General features: G+C 43.3%; 1 protein-coding gene across 3 annotated transcripts in view; it reads left to right on the top strand.

Annotated features, from left to right (window-relative positions):
- The window catches only part of SMG1 (SMG1 nonsense mediated mRNA decay associated PI3K related kinase), a 119,862-nt gene that overhangs the window by 13,256 nt on the left and 90,111 nt on the right, over window positions 1–16,495 (top strand). Inside the window, exon 2 of one of the 3 annotated variants that reach the window (XM_063623106.1) lies at window positions 15,157–15,214. The exons of the other annotated variants lie outside the window; for them this stretch is intronic. Within the exon in view, the coding sequence (XP_063479176.1) occupies window positions 15,201–15,214 (14 nt within the window). The 5' untranslated portion in view covers window positions 15,157–15,200. The remainder of the gene's footprint in view (window positions 1–15,156; window positions 15,215–16,495) is intronic. 3 annotated transcript variants of the gene reach the window in all.

Genomic DNA, 16,495 nt, shown 5'->3' with positions numbered 1-16,495 from the left:
ATATTTAATTGAAAAGAAAACAAATCCTGAGATTCTTTCCTAAAAAGGTTGATTACATTTCTTGCCTGTCTGTACATTCTTTGTATAAACGTGAAGAAAAATAAAAATACAGGTTTTCCAGCACTGGGACCATGAAATTTGAGATTTAACATTTATTCATTAGTCAGATTTAAAGGAATCTACCTTAAGTCATAGTTTATATTGTTTTTGAAGGACCTGAGTAAGGATTCTGACTATTAAAAATGATTAATTCTGTCATTATTTGAAATATTGATAGGATTTTAATATGTTCCTTTTTTGAAAATACTAAAATTATAAATGAATTTACACTTAATAGCAAATAGGTCGTAAGTATGTGGTAATCAATTTATTGACTAAAAATTTTGTAAAAAATGCCTCTTATTTGTTTATTTATTTTTTTGAGACGGAGTCTCGCTTTCACCCAGGCTGGAGTGCAGTGGCGCGATCTCGGCTCACTGCAGGCTCTGCTCCCCAGGGTTCACGTCATTCTCCTGCCTCAGCCTACTGCGTAGCTGGGACTACAGGCACCCCGCCACCTCGCCTGGCTAATTTTTTGTATTTTTAGTAGAGACAGGGTTTCACTGTGTTAGCCAGGATGGTCTCGATCTCCTGACCTTGTGATCTGCCTGCCTCAGCCTCCCAAAGTGCTGGGATTACAGGCGTGAGCCACCGCGCCCCGCCTAAAAGATGCCTTTTATTTAAAGTGACCTATCGTGTAGTTACTATGCTAGTGCTCTCTACATTTTCATTGTAATCTTACTGAAGAAGTAAAAATTAATCATTATTCTCCCCAGTGGTGGGATTACAGGCGTGAGCCGCCACACCCGGCCTAAAAGATGCCTTTTATTTAAAGTGACCTATCGTGTAGTTACTATGCTAGTGCTCTCTGCATTTTCATTGTAATCTTACTGAAGAAGTAAAAATTAATCATTATTCTCCCCACTCTAATATTAATTCAAAAATCATAATTGTACACATAGGGTACAACGTAATGTTTATACATATATGTGTGATGTGGTATGATTAAATCATGCTAATTAACATACTATCGCCTTACTTTGCTTACTTATATTTTGTGGTGAGGCATTTGAAATTTACTCCTAGGCCAGGCACGGTGGCTCACGCTTGTAATCGGAGGCCAAGGCGGGCGGATTACGAGGTCAGGAGATCGAGACCATGGTGAAACCCCGTCTCTACTAAAAATACAAAAAATTAGCCAGGCGTGATGGCGGGCGCCTGCAGTCCCAGCTACTAGGGGAGGCTGAGGCAGGAGAATGGCGTGAACCCGGGAGGCGGAGCTTGCAGTGAGCCAAGATCGCGCCACCGCACTCCAGCCTGAGTGACAGAGCGAGACTCCGTCTCAAAAAAAAAAAAGAAATTTACTCTTAATTATTTGAAATACATTATTATTATTGCTATTTATCTCTGTCTTCTCTTTGCAAATAAGTACATCATTATTTACTATAGCCACCCTGTTGTGCAAAGATTTCAAAAACTATTCTCCTATGTGAAATTTGTGCCCTTTTCTTTTTCAAAAAAAAAAAAAAAAAAAAAAAAAATCCATCCGCTGTCTTAGCATTGGTGAAGTTAAAAATAGAACCAATGTGTTTTAGATTCCTCTCTAAGTGTCTTTATTTTTCAGAATTTTTTTTTTTTTTTTTTTTTAGAGATGGCGTCTTGCCGAGGCTGGAGTGTAATTAGCACCACGTTGGCTCACTGTAACCTCCACCTCCCGGGTGCAAGCGGTTCTCCTGCCTCAGCCTCCCATGTAGCTGGGATTACAGGTGCATGCCACCATGCCTAGCTAATTTTTGTATTTTTAGTAGAGACGGGTTTCATCATGTTGGCCAGGCTGGTCTCAAACTCCTGACCTCAGGTGATACATCTGCCTCAGCCTTCCAAAGTGCTGGGATTACAGATGTGAGCCACATTCTAGCCCAGCTAGAATGTGTGTATTTTAAAAAGTTGATCCTTCACAGATATTTATCTTAGCAGAGGCTGGTGTCATGAAAAAAGCTATGGACTAAGAATGGGAAGACAAAGATCTTTTGTATTGGCACTACCAACTGTGTCCCTCTGAGCGGGTAATTTTTGCCTTTTGAAGACGTTGGGAGGGTTAAAGTTCAGGAAATTATTTTTAAAACTGTTTCAGTGAATATTTAGAAAAATATTAGTGGAGTTAGAATTAATTGCTCTGCAGTGGAGGTGGAGTGGCTCTCTTTCTACATTTTCTTTTTTTTTTTTTTTTTGAGACGGAGTCTTGCTCTGTCATCCAGGCTGTAGTGCAATGGTGCAATCTCAGCTCACTGCAACCTCCGCCAACCGGGTTCAAGGGATTATCCTGCCTCAGTCTCCTGAGCAGATGGAATTACAGGCATGTGCCACCACACCCAGGTAATTTATTTTTGTATTTTTAGTGGAGACAGGGTTTCACCATGTTGGCCAGGCTGGTCTTGAACTCCTGACCTTGTGATCTATTCACCTCTGCCTCCCAAAGTGCTGGGATTATAGGCGTGAGCCACCGTGCCTGCCCTCTTTCTACATTTTCTAGTATACTCCCATTAGGCTGTAAACCTATTTCAAGTTGAACAATAAGAAATTTCAACATAGCTCTGCATCATCTTTTCTCCATATCTTGTATTCACACTTTAAGAATTTGTTACTAGTTGAAATGATAAGCCAGCAAACATAATCTAATCTTTGTGACTATTTGCATAGATTGGAGGGCAAGTACAATGTAAATGGAATGTATATAGAGAAAGGGTAGGTTAAAAGGTAGCTTATAGCTTGCTTACCTTTTACTACACAATTGGAATTTAAGAACTGATTCTTATAAGAATACCAGTTGAACGATGAATTGCTTTTTTCCCTCTGGTGTAGTGTGTATGGTGTGTATATACATATTTTTATTTTAATGGGAGGAGGGAGGATGCCAGAAACACTGGAAGGTTGTACTCTGCCAATGTGATAGTTTTAAGTACTTGGGGGGTGGAGAAGAACCACACACATCTTCTAAACAAAGATGGGAAATATCATTATAAGAATGTATATACAGTATTAAGCAATTACAAGATTTTGGGCCGGGCATGGTGGTGCTTTGGGAGACCTAGGCAGGGAGGTGAGTGGATCACTTGAGCCCAGGAGTTGGAGACCAGCCTGGGTAACATAGTGAGACCTCGCTTCTACAAAAAATAAAAAAATTGGCTGGGCATGGTGGCTTACACCTGTAATCCCAGCACTTTGGGAGGCCGAGGCTGTCAGATCACTGAAATCAGGAGTTCGAGACCAGCCTGACCAACCTGGTGAAACCCCGTCTCTACTAAAAATACAAAAATTAGCTGGGCATGGTGGTGCATGCCTGTAATCCCAGCTATTTGAGAGGCTGAGGCAGGAGAATTGCTTGAACCCAGGAGGCAGAGGTTGCAGTGAGCCAAGATCACGCACTCCACTCCAGCCTGGGCGACAGAGCAAGACTCTGTCTCAAAAAAAAAAAAAAAAAAAAACTGGACATGGTGGCATGAGTTTTTAGTCCCACCTACTTGAGAGGCTGAGGTGGGAGGACTGCTTTAGCCCGGGAGGTCGAGGCTACTGTGAGCTGTGATTGTGCCACTGTCTCAAAAAAAAAAAAAAAAGATTCTGATACTATTTGAAATTGTAGTACTGTAAATCTATAATAAATGATTGCTGTCTCTTAAGGAACTTAATATCTAGAAACTTTTTTTTTCTTGTAAAAGGGAATTATAAAAGTTACTTCTTTTAAATCACTTATGTCAATCTGATTAAAGTGTGTTTAGTATAAAATGTAGCAAAAGAAAAAGATAGGGTTTGTATAGACTGTGGGTTTAAAGTGGCTTAAGTGATGATTTTGAAGTTTCCTAGGTGTCTTATACTTAAGACTAAATACAAAGACCTCAGTAAATTTCTGGCTACTGCTGAGCATGGTGGGACCATCGTTTCCTGCTCTTACTAGTATGTTTCAGCAGCTGGCAAAAGCTGTCTTCATTTAATACATTTTCCTACAGTTAAAATAATAGTGTGATTATCTTGAAAGACATCTTCCTTTTTCAGTATTTGATTTGTGAGACCGTATCTTCTGGAATTACTTGAGACCTCTAATTAAATTCACCTTTAAAATTTTTTATTTCATTTTCTTTTAGAGTTGGAGGTCTTGCTATGTTGTCTGGACTGGCCTAGGATGATGATGATGATTTTTTTCTTTAGAGACACAGACTCACTGTGTTGCCCAGGCTGGTCTCAAACTCCTGGGCTCAAGTGATCCTCCTGTTTCAGCCTCCTGAGTAGCTGGGATTACAGGTGTGAGCTACTGCAGCCGGCTTGGCCTAGGATTATTTTTATTTTTATTTATTTTATTTTATTTTATTTTTTCCTGTTTTTGAGGTGGAGTTTCGCTCTTGTTGCCCAGGCTGTAGTGCAATGGCACCATCTTGGCTCACCACAACCTCCGCCTCCCGGGTTCAAGTGATTCTCCTGCCTCAGCCTCCTGAGTAGCTGGGATTACAGGCATGCACCACCACGCCTGGCTAATTTTGTATTTTTAGTAGAGACAGGGTTTCTCCATGTTGATCAGGCTGGTTTTGAACTCTTGACCTCAAGTGATCCACCTGCCTCGGCCTCCTAAAGTGCTGGGATTACAGGTGTGAGCCACCGCGCCTGGCCAGGATTATTTTTAAAGAGAAGATTTAACATATGCAATTGTTAGAAAATCTTATAAACATGTAATTCCCTGGGAATGTGCTTCAACCTGTTGGTTAAAGGAACTTTACCAGAATAACTACAGTTATTATCTGACTATTTTCAGGAGTTGAAAAAAATGGTTGCATACATTTCTTTTTTTTTTTTGAGGTGGAGTCTCGCTGTGTCACCCAGGTTGGAGTGCAGTGGCGCGATCTCAGCTCACTGCATGCTCTGCCTCCCGCGCTCTCACCGTTCTCCTGCCTCAGCCTCCCGAGTAGCTAGGACTTCAGGTGCCTGCCACCACGCCTGGCTAATTTTTTTGTAGTTTTAGTAGAGACAGGGTTTCACTGTGTTAGCCAGGATGGTCTCAATCTCCTGACCTCGTGATCCTCCTGCCTCGGCCTCCCAAAGTGCTGGGATTATGGGCTTGAGCCACCGCGCCTGGCGCATTCATTTCTTATAGTGGTAAACATCACTTCACCTTTACCTTGATTATAAAGTCCCAGTCTACTTTTGAGATTCTTTAGATTTCTGCAGTGTGTAACTTTTTTTTTTTGAGACGGAGTCTCGCTCCGTCACCCAGGCTGGAGTGCAGTGGTGCGATGTAACTCTTAGTGATTCTTAATCTTCGTTGGAATGGGCTATGTTTGGCTTTTTTTTTTTTTTTTTTTTTTTTGGGAGACCGAGTCTCACTCTGTTCTCCAGGCTGGAGTGCAGTGGCGAGCTCTCGGCTCACTGCAACCTCCGCCTCTGAGTAAACGATTCTCCTGCCTCAGCCTCCCAAGTAGCTGGGATTACAGATGTGCACCACCACGCCTGCCTAATTTTTTTGTATTTTTAGTAGAGACTGGGTTTCACCATGTTGGCCAGGCTCATCTTGAACTCCTGAACTCAGCTAATCTGCCGGCCTCAGGCTCCCAAACGGCTGGGATTACAGGTGTGATCCTCTGCGCCTGGCCTATGTTTGGCAGGTAACTGGTGGGGGAGGGATGCATATCTTTGTACATTTTCAGCCTTTTTTGTCCTTCATCTATTAAAGAGGTCATAGAGTAAGATATTTCCTTTCAATCTTGGCAATTTCCCAGGCTAAATGATATGTTTCTAGGGTACTTCCAGGACTTACTGACAAAAGGGGAAGATAAGCGATGCAAATGAGAGCTGAAGCAGGGTCTCTCTCTCTCTCTCTCTCTTTTTTTTTTTTTTTGAGTCTCGTTCTGTCGCCCAGGCGGGATTGCAGTGGCGTGATCTCGGCTCACTACAACCTCCACCTCCCAAGTTCAAGTGATTCTCCTGCCTCAGCCTCCTGAGTAGCTGGGACTACAGGCGTCGCACCACCAGGCCCGGCTAAGTTTTTGTGTATTTTTAGTAGAGACAGGGTTTCACCATGTTGGTCAGGCTGGTCTCGAGCTCCTGACTTCATGATCCACCCGCCTCGGCCTCCCAAAGTGCTGGGACTACAGGCGAGAGCCACTATGCTCGGCGAAGCAGGGTCTCTTTTTAAGGTTGTAAGCTAGCTTAGGTTAGAAATAAAGGCAAAGAGCCACTCCATACCTGTAGTCCTAGCTACTGGGGAGGCTAAGACCAGAGGATTTCTTGAGCCCAGGAGTTCAAGGCTGCAGTGAGCTGTAATCACACACTGCACTACAACGTGGGCAACATAGAGTGAGACCTAATTAAAAAATAAATAAATAAATGAAAGGAGGAAGGCATGAACACGGTGCATTTAGGTGTACAATTAGTTGGCATAAACAATTTTTTTTTTGAGATAGAGTTTCTCTCTTGTTGCCCAGGCTGGAGTGCAGTGGCGCAGTCTCAGCTACTGCAACCTCCGCCTCCTGGGTTCAAGTGATTCTCCTGCCTCAGCCTCCCGAGTAGCTGGGACTACAGGTGCCCGCCACCACACCTGGCTAATTTTTGAATTTTTTTTTTTTTTTTTGAGACGGAGTCTCGCTCTGTCGCCCAGGCTGGAGTGCCGTGGCACAATCTCGGCTCACTGCAAGCTCCGCCTCCCGGGTTCATGCCATTCTCCTGCCTCAGCCTCTCCGAGTAGCTGGGACTACAGGCGCCCGCCACCACGCCCGGCTATTTTTTTTTTTTTTGTATTTTTAGTAGAGACGGGGTTTCACCGTGGTCTCGATCTCCTGACCTTGTGATCCGCCCGCCTCGGCCTCCCAAAGTGCTGGGATTACAAGCGTGAGCCACCGCACCCGGCCAAATTTTTAATAGACGGGGTTTCGCCATATTGGCCAGGCTGATCTTGAACTCTTGACTTCAAGTGATCCATCCACCTCAGCCTCCCAAAGTGCTGGGATTACAGGCGTGAGCCACTATGCCAGCCAAGAATTTTTAAAAAAGAAGTTTCATTCAGCCAGCTCATTCCTCTGCAGGGCACCTGTGTGCAGGGCAAAACTGCCCAACCCTACTCAGCAGCCCTGTGAAAGCTGCTGAAAGGATGAGCAGATTGAGGCCTGAACTGTATCTTGGATTTAGCAGCATGGATGTCATAATGGATTTTGCCAAGAGTGATGGGGCAGAAATTGGACCAGTGTGTGTTAAGGGGCTAGAAGAAGTGAAGAAATGGGAGAGGGGAGTCTAGACAACTTCAGTTTGCCTGCAGCAAGTGAAGGCAGATTGTTTGATGGAGGGACATGTGGGATTGATGGAGTTTTTCCTTTTGTTTTTACTTTTTATATGTTTTTGTATTTTTAAATGGGATACATTAGAAAGTGTTGCATGTTTATGGGGGGGATTTAGTTCAGTGGGAAAAGTATTTGAAAAGTTACGGCCGGGCGCGGTGGCTCACGCTTGTAATCCCAGCACTTTGGGAGGCCGAGGCGGGTGGATCACGAGGTCAGGAGATCGAGACCACGGTGAAACCCCGTCTCTACTAAAAAATACAAAAAAAAAAATTAGCCGGGCATGGTGGCGGGCGCCTGTAGTCCCAGCTACTCGGAGAGGCTGAGGCAGGAGAATGGCGTGAACCTGGGAGGCGGAGCTTGCAGTGAGCCGAGATTGCGCCACTGCACTCCAGCCCGGGCGACAGAGGGGACGACAGACAAAAAAAAAAAAAAAAAAAAAAAAAAAAGAAAAGTTACAGTAAGGTGGAAGTAGATGGAATCCTAAGTAAGGTCTAGAATCGGGTGCAGGTATTTTATGGTATCTTCCCCACCCCACCCCGAGATGGAGTTTCACTCTTATTATTGCCCAGGCTGTGGAGTGCAGTGGTGCAGTCTTGGCTCACTGCACCCTCCACCTCCTGGGTTCAAGCGATTCTCCTGCCTCAGTCTCCTGTGTAGCTGGGATTACAGGTGCGCACCACCACACCCAGCTAATTTTTGTATTTTTAGTAGAGGTGAGGTTTCACCATTTTGGCCATGCTGGTGTCCAACTCCTGACCTCAAGTGATCCACCTGCCTCGGCCTCCCAAAGTGCAGGGATTACAGGCGTGAGCCACCGTGCCCAGCTGGTACCTTTTTTTTTCTTGGTGAGGTAGAATGTGTGTATGGGGAGGGGAGGTGATAGGATATTTTGGAATTTGAAGAGAATGGGAATGTCTGGATAGTGCATGTATAGAATGGGAAGTAAACACTGGAGGACCTGGGAATGTGGTGCTTATTGATGGATCATTGGGTTTATCCAGGATTGGGGTTTTGCCAGATGGGTGCGATGAAAATCTTAAGAGTTAAGGGTATAGGCAAGAGTGTTGTTGAAATGATACACAATGAAATCTAAGCTGGTTAAAGAAGTGAAGAAGGGGCTGGGCACGTTGGCTCACGCCTGTAATTCCAGCTCTTTGGGAGGCCGAGGCGAGTGGATCCCTTGAGGTCAGGAGTTCGAGACCAGCCTGGCCAACATGGTGAAACCCCGTCTCTACTAAAAATACAAAAATTATCCGGGTGTGGTAGCAGGGGCCTGTAATCTCAGCTACTTGGGAGGCTGAGGCAGGAGAATCGCTTGAACCTGGAAGTGGAAGTTGCAGTGAGCCAATATTGCACCACTATACTCTAGCCTGGGCAACAAAGTCAGAGTCCGTCTCAAAAAAAAAAAATATGAAGAAGGAGGAGAATACTTAGATTGCGATAAAGTAGAAAGAGTCACTGGAATTAAAGTTAACTAAAAAATTCATAAACTTTAGAATGGTATTGAGAAATTGTAAGGTGAACTGAAAAAGGCTCATGGGATTTTAGAACCAAGAAGGCCTTGAGTGGCAGTTCCTACCTTAGTAGGAATAGCTTCAGTGGTGTGTTGCAGGTGGAACCCAGATTAAAGTGGGTTAAAAAGTAAGTGAAGGCAAGGAAGATAAATTTTTCAACAGGTTTGTCTGTGAAGAGTCCAGGCTATTGGATTGATAGAAGGAGAAAGGCAGTTAAAGGGTTTTCTTGTTTTTTTTTTTTTTTTTTGGAGTCAGAGTCTCACACTGTTGCCTGGTCTGGAGAGCAATGGCGTGACCTCAGCTCACTGCAACCTCCGCCTCCAGGGTTCAAGCAGTTCTTCTGCCTCAGCCTCCCAACTAGGTGGGATTACAGGTGCCCGCCACCACACCCGGCTAATTTTTTGTATTTTTAGTAGAGACGGGGTTTCACTATGTTGCCCAGGCTGGTGTCAAACTCCTGACCTCATGATCTGCCTGCCTGACCTTCCCAAAGTGCTGGAATTACAGGTGTGAGCCACCGTGCCCCACCTTACTTTTTAAATTATTTTATTTATTTTATTTTATTTTATTTTATTTATTTTTTTTTTGAGATGGAGTCTCGCTCTCTCACCCAGGCTGGAGTGCAGTGGCGCGATCTCGGCTTGCTGCAAGCTCCGCCTCCCAGGTTCACGCCATTCTCCTGCCTCAGCCTCTCCGAGTAGCTGGGACTACAGGCGCCCGCCATCACGCCCGGCTAATTTTTTGTATTTTTAGTAGAGACGGGGTTTCACTGTGGTCTTGATCTCCTGACCTCGTGATCCGCCCGCCTCGGCCTCCCAAAGTGCTGGGATTACAAGCGTGAGCCACCGCGCCCGGCCTTATTTTATTTTTTTGAGATGGAGTCTCTCTGCCGCCCAGGCTGGAGTGCAGTGGTGCAGTCTCGGTTCACTGCAACCTCTGCCTCCCGGATTCAAGCGATTCTCTTGCCTCAGCCTCCTGAGTAGCTGGTATTACAGATGCCCACCACCACGCCTGGCTGATATTTGTATTTTTAGTAGAGACGAGGTTTCATTACATTGGCCAGGCTGGTCTCGAACTCCTGACCTCATGATCCACCCACCTCGGCCTCCCAAAGTGCTGGGATTACAGACATGAGCCACCGCACCCGGCCTTTATTTTATTTTTTTTTTGAGACAGAGTCTCGCTCTGTCACCAGGCTGGAGTGTAGTGGCACGATCTCAGCTTACTGCAAGCTCTGCCTCCCGGGTTCAAACGATTCCCCTGCCTCAGCCTCCCAAGTAGCTGGGACTACAGGTGTGTGCCACCACGGGCAGGTAATTTTATTTTTTCTATTTTAGTAGAGACGTGGTTTCACCATGTTGGCCAGGGTGGTCTCAATCTCCTGACCTCATGATCTGCCTGCCTTCGCCTCCCAAAGTGCTGGGATTACAGGCGTGAGCCGCCGTGCCCAGCCATTTTTTGTTTTTTGTTTTTTGTTTTTTTTTTTAAAGTAAGACTTTTGAGAGTGCTCATATGTTGATGATGTGATAAACAGTAGTAAAATGGGAGATTTTGCAACATACAAAAGAAACAGGCCAGGCGCAGTGGCCCAAGCCTGTAATCCCAGCACTTTGGGAGGCCAAGGTGGGCGGATCATGAGGTCAGGAGATCGAGACCATCCTGGCTAGCATGGTGAAACCCCATCTCTACTAAAAATACAAAAAATTAGCCAGGTATGGTGGCGGGCGCCTGTAGTGCCAGCTACTTGGGAGGCTGAGGCAGGAGAATGGTGTGAATCCAGGAGGCAGAGCTTGCAGTGAGCCAAGATCATGCCACTGCACTCCAGCCTGGGCAACAGAGCGAGACTCCATCTCAAAAAAAAAAAAAAAAAGACAAGATATACCTTGAAAAATGGGGGGAATAGACAGATCCAGATGATTTCTATGGATAGGAGGTTTATTTGTTCCGTTATGCGAAGATGATGGGAAGAAAAGCTGTATGTGCAGATGCAGATGAATTTGTGGATATATTAGAAGGAAGATGACCAGCAGTGATGGAGTGTTGAAGAGCTCAAACATTAGACAGTACTGGGTCTGAGTTCTGGCTCTGCCTTTTACGAGCTCTGCAACCTTAGGCTAGTTATGAAACCTTAGTTATCAAGTTATAACTAATAGGATTGTGTTGAACATGAAATGACATGATAAACATATGTAAACTGCTTGGATCAGTTGCCCACTAGCTCTTGTTAGGAGCTAAAATGTTAGCTCTTGCTGAGGGTGCTGTCAAATGGCCTCTATTTCTCATGAAGCAGAAATCTATAAGGCCATCCGCTGGTAGTGGTGGGAGAAGGAACAAGGTGCAAAAAGTTTTACAGATGTTTTGGAAAGGAAAGAAACCTGGTGAGGGAAATGTGGGCAGCATCAGAGGCCCACTTGAAGTCAGAGAAAAGGAGCATTGGGGCATGGAGGTGAGGGGGTACTTTCATCAGCTTTTCTCTGAAGACAATTGTGTATGTGAACAAAGGTTAAAATCAGATCTATTGCCCTCCTGGAGTTATTGGCTTCATTTGCTCCTTCTGGCTAATTTGATTGGAGGTCTGAAAATAGAGAATATTAGAGGTTCCTTGGAAGGAAAATAAGCAACACTGAAGTCAAATCTTTATCATGTTTGCTAGAAATGTTATTAAAAAACAAAATTTATGGCCGGGTGCAGTGGCTTATGCCTGTAATCCCAGCCCTTTGGAAGGCTGAGGTGAGTGGATCACTTGAGCCCAGGAGTGCGAGACCAGCTTGGGCAACATTTTGGGAATGTCGTAGAGAATGGGACAAAAAAAATACAAAAGTTGCTGGGTGTGGTGGAGTAAGCCTGTGGTCTCAGCTACTCGGGAGGCTGATGTGGGAGGTTTGCTTGAGCTCGGATTGCGTCACTGCACTCTAGCCTGGGCGACAGGGTGAGACCTTGTTTCAAAACAAACAACTTTTTTTGAGCTACAGTATATTTAATGGTTTTAAATATGAGTGCAGAGTAAGAGGGAGTCCATAAGATGACCCCTGCTTGTAATACTAGTTGCAAGTTCAGGGGTTCCCAAGACCACTCTTTTTTTTTTTTTTTTTTTTTGTGACAGGGCCTCTCTCTGTCACCCAGGTGAGAGTGCAGTGGCATGATCACGGCTCACTGGAGCCCTGACCTCCTCCCTCCCAGGTTCAGACAATCCTACTACCTCAGCCATCTGAGTTGCTGGATCTATGGGCGCGTACCACCTTGCCTGGCTAGTTTTTCTATATTTTTTTTAGAGACATTTTCACCATATTGCCAGGCTGGTCTCAAACTCCTGAGCTCAAGTGATCCGCCTGCCTGGGCCTCCCAAAGTGCTGGGATTACAGGCTTCAGCCACTGTGCCTGGCCAAGACCACTCTTAGGTTGGATGATTTGCCAGGAGGACTCACCAGAACTCGTTGAAAGCTCTCATACCCACGGTTAGAGTTTATTGCAGTTTAGTGATTCAGATTAGAATGAGCCAAGGGTAGAGGTGCATAGGGCAGAGTTCAGGGAAGTTTCAAATGCTGGAGTTTCGAATTATCCTCTCCCTGTAGAGTTGTGAAAAATGATACCTTCCTGGTGTCACTGGTGTGCAACAATACTCATGGATTATTGCCAACCAGGGAAGCTCACTCCATTTTTTATGTCCAAAGTTTTTACTGGGGTTCCATGGTTGCATGCCCATGTGGCTAACCTTAGTCTCCAGCCCCATTGGAGGTCAAACTGATCCATGTGACTCAAAGCCCTCACCATAAGCCACATTATTAGACTCTGCTGTGGCCTAAAGCCCCCAGATGAACAAGGACACCTTCCCCCTACCGCCGCCCCCCCACCTTTTTTTTTGGAGATAGTCTTGCTCTGTTGCCCAGGCTGGAGTGCAGTGCCATGATCTCAGCTCACTGAAACCTCAGCCTCCCGAGTAGCTGGGATTATTACAGGTGCCCGTCACCGTGCCTGGCTAATTGTTGTATTTTTGGTAGAGACAGGTTTCACCATGCTAGCCAGGCTGGTCTCAAAATCCTGACCTCAGATAGAGACCACGGTGAAACCCCGTCTCTACTAAAAATACAAAAAATTAGCCGGGCGCGGTGGCGGGCGCCTGTAGTCCCAGCTACTCGGAGAGGCTGAGGCAGGAGAATGGCGTGAACCCGGGAGGCGGAGCTTGCAGTGAGCCGAGATTGCGCCACTGCACTCCAGCCTGGGCGACAGAGCGAGACTCCGTCTCAAAAAAAAAAAAAAAAAAAAAAAATCCTGACCTCAAGCAATCTGCCCACCTTGGCCTCCCAAAGTGCTGGGACTACAGGTGTGAGCCACTGCTCCTGGCCAGGACCCTCTTATTAGGTATGACATTTCAAGAGTTTAGAGATTACCTTCTAGAATTCACAGGTAAAAGCCAGACCTCTCCTTGGTCAAGATACAATTCTTTACAATTTTACAATAGTTAAGTATATTTTATCAGTCTATATTGGCTGTTTAGTTGACAGACAGTTAAAAATTGGTGACAGTCCAGAGTCTCAAAAAAAAAAAAAAAAAAAAAAAATCCTGACCTCAAGCAATCTGCCCACCTTGGCCTCCCAAGTGCTGGGACTACAGGTGTGAGCCACTGCTCCTGGCCAGGACCCTCTTATTAGGTATGACATTTCAAGAGTTTAGAGATTACCTTCTAGAATTCACAGGTAAAAGCCAGACCTCTCCTTGGTCAAGATACAATTCTTTACAATTTTACAATAGTTAAGTATATTTTATCAGTCTATATTGGCTGTTTAGTTGACAGACAGTTAAAAATTGGTGACAGTCCAGATGTGGTCACCCATGCCTCTAATCCTAGCATTTTGGGAGGCTGAGGTGCGAGGATTGCTTGAGTCCAGGAATTTGAGAGCAGCCTGAGCAACATAATCAGACACCTGTCTCTACAAAAAACATAAAAATAAAAAATTAGCTAAATGGAGTGGCATGCACTGTGGTCCCAGCTGTTTGAGAGGCTGAACCCATGAGGTCGAGGCTGCAGTGAGCTATGGTCATGCCAGTGCACTCCAGCCTGGGTGACAGAGTGAGACCCTGTCTCAAAAAAGGAAACAAATCACCTATAAATGGATAATTAAGATTTGGTTATTATAGACACTTAATACTTAGGTAGCTAAGCTAGTTTTACCAATAAATTATATTAATTTAATATTTCAATATTGCAAAACTGATGCATACTCATTTATAATTTTGACATGGAATGGTTCTGTTTTGTTTTATTAAATTTGAACTTAAAGTTCTCTGCAAGAAGAGATTTGTATAATAAATTCCCTGAGCCTATCAAATTAATATTTTAGCCACAGACTCATATTTAGAGCAGTGTTTCTAATGTAATGATACAAGGCCCAGGGTTATTCCTAATTTCACCCTTTCTCTTATTCCTCATTAAAGCATGTTTGAATCCAGGTAAGAGGCATTACAGGGGATAACCTTGAATTTATTTTTGAAGGGTAAATCATTTTCAAGTGGTATTAACCATTAGTATGGAAAGCAACATATCCTATAACTGCTTTGTGACAGTGAGACTATCTTTGCTACTTTAAAGAATAAGTACATTCCTACTTCATTGGCTTTAGTGCAAATCTCATTTCCTGGTTTATATCCATTACAAATTAGATCTCACCATGAGAGCAAAATCCCTTAATAAACCTAGGTAAAAGCAATTTGAAGTAATATGATGCTTACTCCAGTGACACCACTAGGTGTGGTGTTTGCATCAAGTCATTTTGGGGTGCTTTATGGAAATGCTTCCTAGTAGGGAATTCCCTGACTTCACATTTTCCAGAGATAACGCTCTCTCTCTTTTTCTAATACTTACAAGAACTGGACCGCAAGGCTACATTTTGTCAGGAGATACTATCCCCAGCACATGGTGGATTGTTGATGTGAGGTCTAAGGATTCCGGTCATTTGAAATGAATGGCCTCCTAGATTTATGGCATTTTTCTGTATATTGAGAATAGGTAACTAAAATAAGTGGTAACTATATTTGCATGTGATTTGTATGTTATAGTTAACATTTAAATTCTTTTATGTACTAAAATTTTTTTGGTTGCCACATTAAGCCTCTTTATCCTGTAAGGCACAGAGTGGCTTTCCACCTCTATTTTTGCTTTAATGTATGAACCCTAATGGGACCATAGTTCAACTAAAAGCACCTAACTCATGAATGATATTTGCTCCATGTTTGAACAACAAATGTTTTAACCCACTGTCTTCACTAATATTGTAACTACTGTCTTACAGATTGACTTGATGCAAAACATCACAAAGGCTCCATATTATACAGTATGCGATTTTTGAGGTATGAGCTTTAGAAACTTACCTCTCATGTGGCATGTACATCAGGCTTTAACCTCAGTTTGATTGTTTTGGGGAAATTTATGCATTTCTTTTTTTTTCTCTCCATGATATTTTTAGAATATTAAAGGGGCTGTAGAGGTATTTTTGGATCCTTGCTAGGATTCTTAGACTTAACAGATTTTCTTTTTTCATTAAATTGAGACACTAATTCTGGCAGATGATATCCCTTTCAGCTCTTCTAACTAACTAGCCTAACATTTATGCCTGCTTCTTGGAGTTCAAATCTGCAGTTTCTATTTTGTGGCTTTGATTGCCTCATTTTAAGTGCTCATTTCCGTTCTTTAACAGTTTTCTATTTATTGGACTGGGATGATCTTGTTGGTGCTAACAGCCTGACATTGACATTTTCTAAAACCTAAGCAGTCAAGATTGTATAAAAATAGAAATTTCGTATAAATGCTAAACCATTTTGTGCTTTTAGGTTCAGAATGCTTACAACCTGAGTTCTGGTTGGGGATGCTTTGATCAATTTGTATTAAAATAATTTGGAAACTAGGGAGTTTTTAGGTATTTCTGAGACAGTGGCTCTATTCCAGTTAGTTTTTTTTGTTATATTTCTGAAAACACAAATTTTTTTCGGTGGGAAAAAAAATCTCAGTGTTCATAACTTAGGGGATTTAGAAACCTTATTTCTAACCAATGGGGAAGCTGCTCATGGTTTTACAGTTTAGTGTGAAATCAGATGCTTCTTAGTTGGAAACACATTGTTGGTAGCAACAGATTACCTGGTTTCTTCAGTGAAATATTTAAGTTGCTCTATATTGACTGTAAAAACTTTTGATTATATTCATATACTCATGAACTGTTTGTACATTGTCTTTTAGACTGGAAACTTTGAGTTTATTTTGTATTATGGTCATAATAACTTTTAACATACCCTCCAAACTAAGCATTTCTTTATAATTCATTATCTTATTTAAGCCTCACAACAACCTTGCATGTTAGATAGGTATCATCCTCATTTTATGCAAGAGACAACCAAGGCTTGGAGATCAAGTAATTTGTGCAAAGGCACACATACTTTTCAGTGCTGGAACTGGGATTTGAGCCCAGATCTTTTTTTAACTTGTATTCTCTGCTGCCTCATGGTACTACTGTGTCACCAGAAAATGACTACAAATATTTAACTCTTAATAGTAAAGGTAGTATAGGAGATAAGTAAACATGATGAAAACAGGAAGTGAAGATATGTTTAAATATTGGCAGACTTCAGTTATCTTTG

The sequence above is a fragment of the Symphalangus syndactylus genome, chromosome 18 (assembly GCF_028878055.3).
Source record: "Symphalangus syndactylus isolate Jambi chromosome 18, NHGRI_mSymSyn1-v2.1_pri, whole genome shotgun sequence".
Lineage (NCBI taxonomy): Eukaryota > Metazoa > Chordata > Mammalia > Primates > Hylobatidae > Symphalangus > Symphalangus syndactylus.
Note: the sequence above shows the minus strand (reverse complement) of the source record. Positions and strands in the feature narration are given on the sequence as shown.